Source organism: Peromyscus maniculatus, chromosome 9 (assembly GCF_049852395.1).
Source record: "Peromyscus maniculatus bairdii isolate BWxNUB_F1_BW_parent chromosome 9, HU_Pman_BW_mat_3.1, whole genome shotgun sequence".
NCBI lineage: Eukaryota > Metazoa > Chordata > Mammalia > Rodentia > Cricetidae > Peromyscus > Peromyscus maniculatus.
Window position 1 is genome coordinate 40,894,409 of NC_134860.1, and position 12,684 is coordinate 40,907,092.

Here is a 12,684-nt window from a genome sequence, read left to right on the forward strand (position 1 = left end):
GTATTGGGAGCATCACAAGCGCTCCTTCTGCAGTTAAAGCATCCTTGAGAAGCAGCAAGCCGAGGGGTCATGGGGTCAGAACACCGTGGTTAAAGGGAAAGGCTGGTGAGGAGCTGTGAGGATGGAGTTAGTGACTTGCCTAAGAAATTCCAGCTTGATAAAAATAAAAACTTAGGCATAACTCAACTTTTTTTTTAAACAAGAAAATGACAAGCATTAATTTTTTTTAAAATAAAAAGTGACAAAATTCACTGCAGGAAAAAGAAGGCACAAGAATAGCACAGACCTTTCTATGTAGAAAACTCATTGCTATCGTTGATTTAGGGATGGTGTGTGTGTGTGTGTGTGTGTGTGTGTGTGTGTGTGTGTTGCGTGCGTGCATGCATGTGGTTTTGGGGACGGATCGCAGGGCCTCGTGCACACACTGAGCATGAGCTTTCTGAGTAAGCTATGCCCCTTATCTCAACAAAAAACAGTGTGAGTAAAAAGATGTGAATGTAACTCAGGTGTATCAAAGAGCAGTTTCCCCAGCTCAGACAGGTGCACATGTAAAGCCCTGAGTCAGCATAGGGTGGAGCTTTGGAAGGTCACAAGCTGGGCTACCTTCAGTCCCTCTGGGAGACCACAGGCAAGCCCCACCTCTACTCCCTCTCCTCAGAACTCTCCAGCACGTGCAGATGGAACTCAGCTTCTTCACCCTCCTCGGGCACTAAGGCAAAAAGGCAATCCAATGCAGGTATACCGGGGAGTCACAGTTACGTCTAATCAGAAGAAAACCAGCTTCCTCCGGGCGGTGGTGGCACACACCTTTAATCCCAGCACTCAGGAGGCAGAGCCAGGCAGATCTTTGTGAATTCGAGGCCAGCCTGGTCTACAGAGTGTGAGTTCCAGGAAAGGCACCAAAGCTACACAGAGAAACCCTGTCTTGAAAAAAAAAAAAAAAGAAAGAAAGAAAGAAAGAAAGAAAGAAAGAAAGAAAGAAAGAAAGAAAGAAAGAAAGAAAGAAAGAAAGAAAGAAAGAAAAAGAAAAGAAAACCAACTTCCACACATGGCTCAGCTTGTGAAGGAAGCAAGCGATGGATGGATTTGTGCTACACTCCTGCTTTGTTATTTCGGGAAGACTTACTGCCCCAGTTTCTCTAAGCCTCATCAGGAAATGAAGAGTGGGATGAAGAAGAGACCAGAGATGAGAGAGCTCGGCTAATTCAACTAAAACACTAGATGTGATCATAGCATGAGTCACAGGGCCTGTCCAGTAACTCACAGCAGACTACACGTGCAAAAGGGTTATTTTAATACTTATCTAGTTAGAGAGAGAGAGAGAGTGTGTGTGTGTGTGTGTGTGTGAGAGAGAGAGAGAGAGAGAGAGAGAGACAGAGACAGAGACAGAGACAGAGACAGAGACAGAGACAGAGACAGAGGACAACTCATGGGAATCAGTCCTTTCTCCCACATGAATCCTAGGGGTCGCGCTCAGGTCATCAGGCATGGTGACCATCTCTCTGATCTCAGAAAAGGGTTCTAAAGTTAACAAGAAACCAGAATGGAAATTGATAAAAAGGCTTCTTATAAAATCTATAAGACGTGAATCATACCTACGACAGGTCAACTACCTATTGGTAGCGGACCTGACCCTCTCCTCAGATTTTTATGGAAATTTATATTTTGAGACTTGAACGTGAACCAAGCACACCCCCTTTTCAGTTACACAACAGCCCCAAACTCAGGAAAGCTTACTTCCCTTATACGCTCTTCCACACCCACCTGCACAGACACTTGCACACTTAACGCCTAAAATGGAAATGCGTTGGCGAAAGCCAACAGCTCCTGCGATTTTCTTTCTTTCATTCATCCGCCAGTTGAACGAGTATTTCCTAAACACTCTGAGCCATGGATCTAGATGTCAGCCAGACAGCTGCTCTGAAGCGCAAATCCTCCTGGGCAGGAGCCAAGAACAAATATGGCTGACTTCAGTGAGCTAGGGTCTTGGTAGTCAAAAGTGCTAATGAAGAGCATGAGAAAGCAGCAATCCAGGAGACTCGAGAGCCAAAACCAGCAGGGTCTTGCTGATGGATGTGAGATGTGAGAGGGGGAAGAGGGTGGGAAACCGGGAGAAGCTGCACTCAGATGACTGGCAGCTTTGACCGCCGCTGAGGGGTGCTCCGGAAACCCATCCCCACCCTGACAGCATTGCCCACCCTCAGCACAGCACATCTATCCTTCACAGGGAGGGTTAGTATATTAGGAACCCTGGATACATAACCGTTAAAAAAAGACTGTTTCTGAAGCCCACCTCAGACCCACAATCCTTCCCAACTCTCTACAGGAATGCCAGGAATCTGAGCTTCTGCCTCCACAAACTATAGATGGTCAAAACGCTACAGAGTCTGGCGGGCAGTGGGCCGAGGCTGCCAGGTTTAAATGAGCTCAATCTGTCACTGGCTTGTCATCTGAGCTTGGGTAACTGCAAAAGGCATCTTAGTGCTAGGGTTTGCAAAATCTCACTCCCCCCCCCCCCACCATTTATGTTTTCTTTTTTTTTTTTTTTTTTTTTTTTTTTTTTCTTTTTTTTTGGTTTTTCGAGACAGGGTTTCTCTGTGTAGCTTTGCGCATTTTCCTGGAACTCACTTGGTAGCCCAGGCTGGCCTCGAACTCACAGAGATCCGCCTGCCTCTGCCTCCCGAGTGCTGGGATTAAAGGCGTGCGCCACCACCGCCCGGCTCCATTTATGTTTTCTTAAAAACCGTTCTCATACCCTTGGGGGTGGGGACATAAGAAAATGAAGCAAGGACGTTGCCAGAGTCCTTGAGTCTTATCCTAATTGGGAGTTTTTAACAAAAACAGAAAATCCTCCTCTGTACTCGTTCTGACCCATCCTTCAGTCTTCCTGCTTTTCAGAAAGGTTGAAGCACTTGTCTTCAGCCCTGCGCTTGCCTGAGGGCAGCCTCGGGAGAGGGGGTCCCACGGTGCGCATCACAGGTGCGCACAGGGTTTCCTGCACCTGTCCCGCAGTGGCCTGGCAGACCCGTGCCTTTAACAACACGGCACAGCTACCCGAAGAACAGGAACCAATGTTCTCACTGCAGAGCAGACTCTCTTCCCCAAATTTCCTCAGCTCCCAGAGTGACAGACGACACAGGACCACCACGCCCTGCTTTGTATCAGCAGTGGCCGGTCTTCCCTTCCGGCCCCCAGGGTCATTCTGTATGTACCTACAGGGTGGGTGACAAGGCTGGTGACGAACTGATCAGACTTCGGTTGTTGTGGCAGCTTACACGAGTGGTCAGGACACTAACAGGATCCCTTCCTCCCACCTTCCGGACAGGGGACGGGGCCCATCAAGGAATTCTCTGCATACGGGTGTCCTCACAGGTATGGGAGAATCTTAGCAACCTGGAGGTAGCCATGGGTGTGACTTTGGGGCCTGGAGGGCTGGGTTGAGGGCACAGCCTGCCAGAGTTCCTCCAAGAATGTACCTCCAGTGATCAGAAGATTCATGTAACGTGGGGGACCCGCTCCCACTTTTTCCCTAGGGTACTCTTGAGGAGTGAGGGGTAAGAGATTTAGAGAGAAATATAGAGGGGAGAGAGAGACAGAAACACAAGATAGCCGCGGGAGGGCCAGGATCCTTATCCACCAGTCCCTTCTGGCTCTTCTAAAGGGCTTTTTATAGGAATGCCAAAGTGTGAAGCAGAAGACCTCCCCCTGGCACAGCCAAGTGCAGACCCTTCCAATCACCTGGTGACCATGCACATGGTCAAGCCATCCCCTTATGCAGCCCTGCTGGGTAAAGCAAGCTCGGATCTCACTAGGAAACCTCTGTGGGCTCCCACAATGGAACCCCCTGAAGGCCAGAAGGAGAGAGGAAGAATGACTTCCAAACAGAAAGAGCAGGCCCCTCCATGGAGCAGAACACACAAGGCATCTGCAGCCCAGGTGCCTTCCCTTCCGGGTCACATTGCCAACTGAGAGCACATTAAGGTTCTTACAGAAGAGCCTCGGCAGGTTCGAGAGCACCCAGACCCCTTCATCAGCCTCACTACCTGCCCCTCACAAAGCAAGCAGACTCTGGGCCCTATCCGCTGAAGCTTCTCTGGCAACTCCTTAGCTCACTCCTACCCCGGCTCCATTTCCACCTCTGTACCATCTTTCTAGAATGTCCCCACATTCTCCCCTTCTCTTGCCTCAGACTCAGAACCCCACGACCTACTTCCAGCATCCCTTCCTCCAGGAAGACTTCCCTGACTGCAGCCACAAGCACAGATATAGCCCCTCCAGGGAACCCCGGACCCTGCTGCAATGTCTGCCGCCTCTTACTCAGCGAGACACTACTCATTTTCAGCCTCCAAAACAAGAACACTATCTCCCGCCAGTCAATTCTGAGCAGCAACCAAGACATCACAATGGAAAGCAAAGTCCCTTCTCAGGGAAGCGGCAGACACACTGCATCACAAGAAAACGTCTCCCATGGTTCCCCCACAGAAGAGCACATGGGTGGCTTGGGTAATTTCTTGGTCACCTCAGAGACAGGATGCTCACATATCCCCTGTGTTGCAGGCTCTGTGAGCTGTGAAAGCCGAGTAAAGCCAATTGTACAAGGCCAGAACCTGAGTGTGCCTGATACAGACATAATTTGAAAAGAATCTAGAATTCTGAATTTAAAAAAAAAAAGAAAGAAAGAAACAGTCTGTAGGTAGCCAAGCATGTTGGTGCACACCAACATCCCAGAACTCAGAAGACAGAGGCAGGTGGCTCTCTGTTGACATACAAGTTCCAAGCAAGCCAGGGCTACAGAATGAGAGCCTATCTCAAAAATAAATAGATGACAGATAGGAAGGGAGGGAGGGAGACAGACAGATGGATGGATGGATAATCTATAGGACTGGAACAATGGCTCTGTTAGGAAAGTACTTGCTCTGCAAGCATTAGGACCCAAGGTTGATTCCCAGAACCCATGTTTAAAAAACAAAACAATACCGAGAGGCGGCTCTCTAGGGCGTCCTGGCCACCGTCCAGGCTATTTGACAAGTTCTAGGCCAGCAAGAGACAATGTTAATGGCACTCTTGAGGATGACACTCACTCAAAGTTGTCCTCCATCCTCCACACACTTGCAAAGACGTGCTCCTGCGTGCACACGCACACGCCTCCTAATGGGCCTTTAACAAAATCCTAATCCTCCGGCTAAGTAAACTGAACGCTACACGCTTAAAGGGGAAGGTAAAATTTTTGGGGAATGGTGTTTTCTATTCTGAAAACCAGGTTCAGTGTCTTTCCTCCAACTACCCAACAGAGCTGCCGGGGAGCTCACGTCCATCCACCACCAGAGGCCATGGACTGTCCACTCCGGAGCTGGTCCTTGCCAGGTCTCAGTGACCCTTGTGTTACCAGCGACCCAGAGTCAGCCCCACAGTTGGCAGAAAAACCTCCTGGGTGCCAGTATTTCCTTTCACATAAATAATAACAATGACATGTTTCTACGCTTCACACAGCTCACAACATTTTTTTTTAATGCTTAGGCTTCCACACACACACAAACAGGCTTAAATATTTTAAAAATAAAATCTAAAAATTTTTTTCTTCTAAGACTTAAAAGCTTCTAATTAGACATTCTCCCCACGAATGTACTTTTCTTAAACATTCTGCCATTTAAGATGTCAATAGTTGGCTACATTTGGCAGCTGATAAATATCACAGTTCATGCCCCTCCCGGGTTATGCCATTACCTCAATTCCCAACGGCCAGTTCCATTTCAGCCCCTCTGGGCTCCTCAACAGCCATCCCCAACCTCTGACATCCTGACACATCATCATCTACCAAGTTCTCACTGTGAGAACCACAGCTGAGTTACAAAAGAAAAGAAATCTCATAGTGCTGTAAGTTAGTTTACAGTCTCGCGCTGGGCCATATCCACAGCAACCTCGGGTGCAGGCAGCCACAGACTGGCTTTTCCATAACTACAGGCTCTTGTTGGGCCTGGAAAACACAGCCCCCAACCAAATGCCACTCAGAAACACATCTGTAGCACAGAATCCCTTAGAGAAAACCTTTGATTCATGCCTGTAATAGAAAGAAATCGCTCGGAAACTATTGGAGACTGTTAGAAGGATCTGAAAGTTCAAGGACCTTCAGAAGAAAAAAAAAAGGTCCATGCCTTTGCATTTACAGAAGCCGTGGCTCCTCTGACTCCATCAGGGAGAAGGGAATCAGGGCAAAAAAGACTTTTTAATGAGTCCTTTTGTTTTTACATTTTCTGTTCATTCTCCACCCCACTTCCAAATGTTTTAAATCCTCTAAAAATTATTAACGGCAGTCACTATTTTAAAGAACTAATGGAGGCGCTGAGAACTTCACATATATTCACATCAAATCCTGGCAGTACATCTAGGAGAAATCAGAGACTTGGGGGTGAAATAAGTTGCCTCAAGATAGCCAAGATTGAAATCTGACATCAATGCTCTTCCACTAATTCTCACTCAATGCTCTGTTAAACACAAAGTGGTTTTCTTTCCTCCTGAAGTATTTCTCCAAACCACATACTGCAAAAGAAAAAAAAAGTGTCGAGGCAGCACCCAGAAGGTCCTCTTTGTTAGGTTAGCATGTTTTTTGTCATGGATGGGAAAACAGAAGAGGTGAAACACATGGAGAAGGTTGTCACCTCCGACCCTGGCCTCCTGGCAGAGATCAATGAGCAGGCCCGGAACAAGGGGATGAACCCAGGGCCGGTTTCCCGGTCCCTCAGTGTGGACGGAGTGCTGTCCTCTCTGGCATTCCCCCACCTCCCTCCAGCTCCGCTCAGTGAGTCATGGAATGAGGATATGGCTCAAGGTGGTGAAGGCCACAGCTGCAGGGCCCAGAACCAGAAACAACGGCAGACACAGGTGTCTACCATGTCCTCCCCATGGGCGCTTTCGTGTGTTTGCCAAAGCTCTGCACATCTCACCACGGTCAGAGCCATTTGGCTTAGCCCCCCACCCTGGACTGCCTATGAAGCCTCCAAACGGCTCACCTTCCCTGAACTTGCAAACTGAAATATTTCATTACACTTGAGAGGCTAGCTGGCAAAAAACGGCCCAGTTCTTTCCCCACTCCATGAGGCTTAATTTTTAGAACACATTATTAATGGTCAGGAGACTCCAAGAAGAACTCTCCTGCCAAGATTTACTTGGCAAAGGGAATTTATCTCCTTAAACACAAGGAGGAAAAAAAATCAGTTCCAGTCTTCTTGCTAAACTTTTCACCTATTCACTTAGGAGAAAAATCAGAACTCTTTTTTTTTTTTGTTTGTTTGTTTTGTTTTGGAAAAGCTCTCCCTCTATAATCCAGGCTGGCCAACTGGCCTAGAATTCTATATAGCCCAGGCTGGCCTTCAGCCCCAGCCCCTCCCCCCCCCCATGGTGATATTTTATTTGTACCGAAATGTGATTTTATTTGTATGTTAATAAATAAAGTTGCCTGGGGGTCAGAGCTAATAGCAAGCCATAGCAGAAGTCTGGCAGTGGTAGCACACGCCTTTAATCCCAATCACATGACAGGCAGATCTCTGTGTGTTCAAGGACACCACCAGCATGGAGACACACACCTTTAATCTCATTACCAACCACAGAAGACCTGGAGGTCTGTACAGACAGGCAGTGACAAGGAGGTCATGTGGTTGGGTTTATAACCAATGAGAAGGCAGGACAGAAAGTCAATAAAAAGACAGACACACAGGAAGTAGGTCTCTTTCAGAGGGGAATGACGGCAGCGGCAGCAGCGAGGGGTCAAGAAAGGGTTTTAGTCTCAGCTCTTAGCTACTGCTCTGACCTCTTGGGCTTTGTAACTCTGCATTTGGCTCTGTGTTTCTTATTTAGTAAGACCGTTACAGCTACACCCCTGCCATGCTGAGATTAGCACAGTTGAGTGACCACGTCCAGCTTGACAATTCTACATGTTTTTAAATGAAGTCTCAAACAAGCTGTTTTCCAAGGCACTTACCTTGATCATGAGAACCGACATGGTCCTCCGCTCCCACCATGTACCTCCCTCCACTCAGCGGAGGCACATGACCAGACACTCGGTAATTTGGAAGAACTTCTCCTTCCAGAGGAGGGACAGGAACATCCGGCCCTGAAGGCTCTGGCCCTGCATCAGGGTCGGGCTGGGTGCTTCTGTTCCCAAGGTCTTCCTTGCCTGGAGTCAGGAGAGTTGCATCTGCCTCCGGAGGAGCCTGGGTTCGGGTACCCATATGATCCAAAGGCTTGACTGGGTCCTTGAAATCCGGGTCCTCTACCTCTCCCACAGAGGCCCCCTGTTTGGTTTGAGGGTCCAAGGAAGCTAATTCGGTTTCCCGATAGGGTGGCCAGTCACCAGGGTGTGGCAAGGGAGAAGCCCGATCAGCATCTGGAGACAAGGTCCCACTTTCCAAGGGGCCTGGATCAGCCTTTGAATTGAATGATACATCAATTCTGCTGTGGCCTTCGAAGGCCTCCCCTGGGTCAACAGGTGGGTACTCAACATCCTCTTCGTTCTCGTCGTAATAATCGAAATTGTCCTCAGAATAGCTCTCCAGGGCCGCAGCATGATTGAAGGGGTGCTCCAGAGCAGCTGAAGAGCGGGCTGAGGAAAGGTCGCCTCCAACCGTCGCTGGCCTGACATTGTCCAGGGGAACCCTGCTGCCGATATGAAAAGCCCACGCTCCAGGAATCCCCAGGTTGCTTAATCTGAGAGCAAAGGAAAGAGCTGATGGTTACAGGTGCCCTCGTCCTCCTTCACAACTCATTTCAAAACCAAGACTACAAAGATCCAAGCCGGATCTTCCCCGACGTATGTCTAACAGCAGCAAACCTTCGAGGTAAGTAACTAAAATATCATACAGGAATCTTGATATAAGCTGCCTTTTGTTTGGTATCACGTGCAACGCTAAACCATCACGTTATAAATCTGCTCCAAGCTGGGCGGTGGTGGCTCACGCCTTTAATCCCAGCACTCGGGAGGCAGAGCCAGGAGGATCTCTGTGAGTTTGAGGCCAGCCTGGTCTACAAAGTGAGTTCCAGGACAGGCTCCAAAGCCACACAGAGAAACTCTTGTCTCTTTTTTTTTTTTTTTTTTTTTTTTTTTGCCCTACAACCCAAAACCAAATGGGATATTCTGCATCAGTTCCTACCTCCCTCCAGGTTCCTGTCCTGCCTGAGTTCCTGCCTCAGCTTCCCTCAATGCACTGTGACCCAGGATATATAAGCCAAATAAACCCTTTCCTCCCCAGACTGCTTTTGGTCAGGGTTTTATCACAACAGAAAGCGGACTACAGCACCTGCTACAGTCCACCTAGATACAGAAAGCAGACTGCCCTCCTTTCTGTGATTTTCTATATCCACCGGCTGCGGCTTCTCTTTATTTTTTGAGACATGGTCTCATGTAGCTCAGGCTGGCCTCCAAATCACCATGTAGCAGAGGATGACCCTGAGCTTCTCTTCCTTCTGCCTCCACCTCCCAAATACTGGGATAATAGGTGGGAGCCACTGTGCCAGCTTACGTGGTACTGAGATCAAATCAGGGCTTCATGTCCGCAAGGCGAGCATTCTACCAGCAGGGCCTCCCTCTCCCTCTCCCTCGGCATGCTTATAGAAATCAATGTTGTAAATAAACAACACTACAGAAGACAAAAATCCAGGCTGGCAAAACGGCTCAGCGGGGAAGCCTGCTTATCAACAAGAACTGAGAGCTATATCCAGGTTCCAGGTGGTGGAAGGACAGCAACCGCCCCCCAAACAGCCCCCGCCCCAAACGCGCAGTGTCATTTTAAAAACTGAAGACCATCAGTTAAGAGGAAGCCCCACCCCCACAGCAGAGGTGCTGCAGCTGGGAAGCCTCTGGAATTTGGAAATGGACAGCTATAAAAGCTTCAAGGAGGAGGGGAATACAAATTATGAAAGGGTAAAGCTAAATAAATGCCTTCTAATGAGACATAAATCAATATCCTGCTGCTTGCCCCAGTGCCTGGTGGGAAACCAACCAATTAGTTTATCCTACACTCCGAGGTCATTTGGAACACTTCCCGATAGAAAGAATTTGTCTCCTAGAAAGAAAAACTGGATCATAAAATGGGATGGCTGTGCCTTCCTGCCTGAGTTCTTGCGAAGAACATGGGAGAAACCCACATTAAAGGCCCAGCACAGGCCCTGTGGGTAACACTTACTAACTACTCTCTCCCCTTCCTGAATGTGCATATTTACATACTCAAAGGAGCACTGCAAACATGAAGGACCATGACCTTCACGGAGAAGGAGATTCCAGTACGAGGAAAATGACCTTCCTGTTGGAGATACACATCAGTCTCCAGAGGGAACCAGGAGCATGCTTGTGAGCCCCTGGAGCTCACGAATGTTGTCCTCACAATGTTGGCCATATATGATTCAAGGTTTAAACCCACACAATGATAATATTGACAGAATCTGGAGGAAAGGGGCCTAGAAGACAGTGTCAAGCATAAAAACGCTGAAAAGGAGGCAAACCCCATTCTGGATGGGCAGGTGGCAGGGCTGTCACTCAAAGAAGGGGCAGGCGATTCTCACACTGATTTCATGTTATTCTGTTGTTTGTATTTTGTCTCATTTAATTAAGCATGGAGTACCCCAAATCTATCAGTCATTCTGGTGGCGTCTCACTGTGCTCTTCTCTGGGCAATTCTGATTCTTTCTGGAAAGCATCAAAGAAAGAAATGAGAGAAGATCAGGAGTGGGTCCATGTGCATGCACGTGTGTGACACACGTGAGGGCCTTTACGGCTCTGGCGGGGAACACAACTGCTTCTCCTCACAGGCTCTTTGCACACACAGACACATGCGCACACACGCACTCACGCACACACAGGCACCCGCTTCCTGTGGCCATGCAGATGCCACGTCTCTTCCCAGGGTTCTGTGATTCCTGGCCCTCCATGTTGTTAGTGTGCGGGGCCTGTGCCTTAAAATCGTAGTTATTTCAAGGGCTCAGCCCTCCTTCCAAGGGCTCTCCATACAGCCCTGGGAGTGGGAGTCTTGAAGTTCCTGGGTAGGAGATGGGAAGAGAGGAGACAGAAGGCAAGGAGCTGAATTTGTTCTAGAATCTAGACTACACAGCAGGTGAGGAGACCCACAATGCCCCGCATGGATCACAGAACAGGGAAGGACACTGAGGCTCTGTACAAAACATAATCCATGTTTTAGCGCTTCAGATCTGTGCTTGACCATGGTTTGGCCATTTAACTCAGACATAGGCACCTTACTTTATTTCCTTGAGGTGATTAAAAAAAAAAAATCGAGAAGATAGCTATACTTACCGCCTATAAGCCGAGTGAGTTTTATTTAATTAAGATAACATCTGCAAATGTCTTGTCACAATGCTTAGCAGATAGTAAGTGACCAATAAATTTCTGCTGAGTTAGCCATATGCCCACCCTCTAGCTGCTAAGTACAACAGATGCATGCCCAAGGGTAAGGTTTTCCTTAACCAAGCGTGATGATTCAGTGCGACTGAGAAGCAGCTAAGGGAAACCAGGAAATAAGCAATGTGGGGTAGGCCAGTATTCCATAAAGCAAAGACAGGGGCCCACACGGAGTCAACCATCCTCCTACGAGCACTAAGTGGACAGACAAATGCAGAAAGGCCTATGGCCACACCAGCAGAAGACGTCATCGGGGAGACTACGACGCAGATCTGTCTTTGGCAATGCTGTGGGCAAACCTATCAGCATAATTTCAGGTGGTGAAGCCAGAGGAGAAATCCTGAGACTTCTAAAAGCCTCAGCCATTCTCCCCTCCGCCCCAAGTTATATTACTTGTAATTTAATCTTCAACAATACCTGTTTGAAAGACTAAATCATGCTGCCTCCTCCTGAGTAATAATTAACCTGAAAAGCCTCCATTGAGACAGTTATTACTGGATATTTTTATGTGGCTCCAAGAATAATGTTGTTCCTAGCAAGCCCCAGTGGTTCTGCAAACACACACATAATCGCTGCTGGTTCTGGTTCCTTTGCCTAACGGCACAGGGGAAATAAAGGACCTTTTGTACCGTGGAGAGCCTGAAGCTCCAAGGTCGAACTTAGCTCCCGGTTTGGACCCAACGCCTTCCTTAGAAGCCACCAAGCTTATTATTCAATGGTCTCCGGCCACTTGGGATCATGTCCCTCCTAACATCCTTCCAATGGCACAGCACGGGCACACACTCCACATAACTTACTGGTAGAGATTTTTCACAGACTGCTCAGTGGTAGTCAGGCTGAAATACGGCACTTCTCTCTTCGGGTCGTCCGCCTCCCCTCGGCAGAAACCCATCCTAGCGGGAAGCTGCAGCTGGACATTGTAGGACTCTTTGGGGCGGGTTCCAAAGAACTGAAGGCCGTTGTCAGGATAGAGGAAGAGGGCGTAGGTATCAGATCCATTGGATGCCAGGACTGCCTGGAAAGTGTTCAGCTGTGGACAGACAGGAATTGCAAACATCCTTAAACAAACAAATAAACAAAAGAAGGGAAACAGAATAGAGCCAAGGTGCCAGAGTCCAAAATCCTTCTTAGGATTTCCCCACACTGGTTTTAAACAGTCTCCTTTAGAATTTTCTTTCCAAATTACAAATATAATTTTGTAAGCTACAAGAGTTACTATTCTAAACCTCTCCTACCAATTTAGATCAATAGTTGGGTTATGCACAAGGAAAGCACTGGTTAAG

At 48.1% G+C, this 12,684-nt stretch overlaps 1 protein-coding gene across 1 annotated transcript in view; it reads right to left on the reverse strand.

The window, feature by feature from the left end:
• Nid2 (nidogen 2) overlaps positions 1-12,684 on the reverse strand; it is a 63,619-nt gene that overhangs the window by 34,151 nt on the left and 16,784 nt on the right. Inside the window, exons 3-4 of the mRNA XM_042284701.2 lie at positions 12,199-12,431; positions 7,976-8,700 (exon numbers count right to left, since the gene is read on the reverse strand). Coding sequence (XP_042140635.2) covers positions 7,976-8,700; positions 12,199-12,431 — 958 coding nt within the window. The remainder of the gene's footprint in view (positions 1-7,975; positions 8,701-12,198; positions 12,432-12,684) is intronic.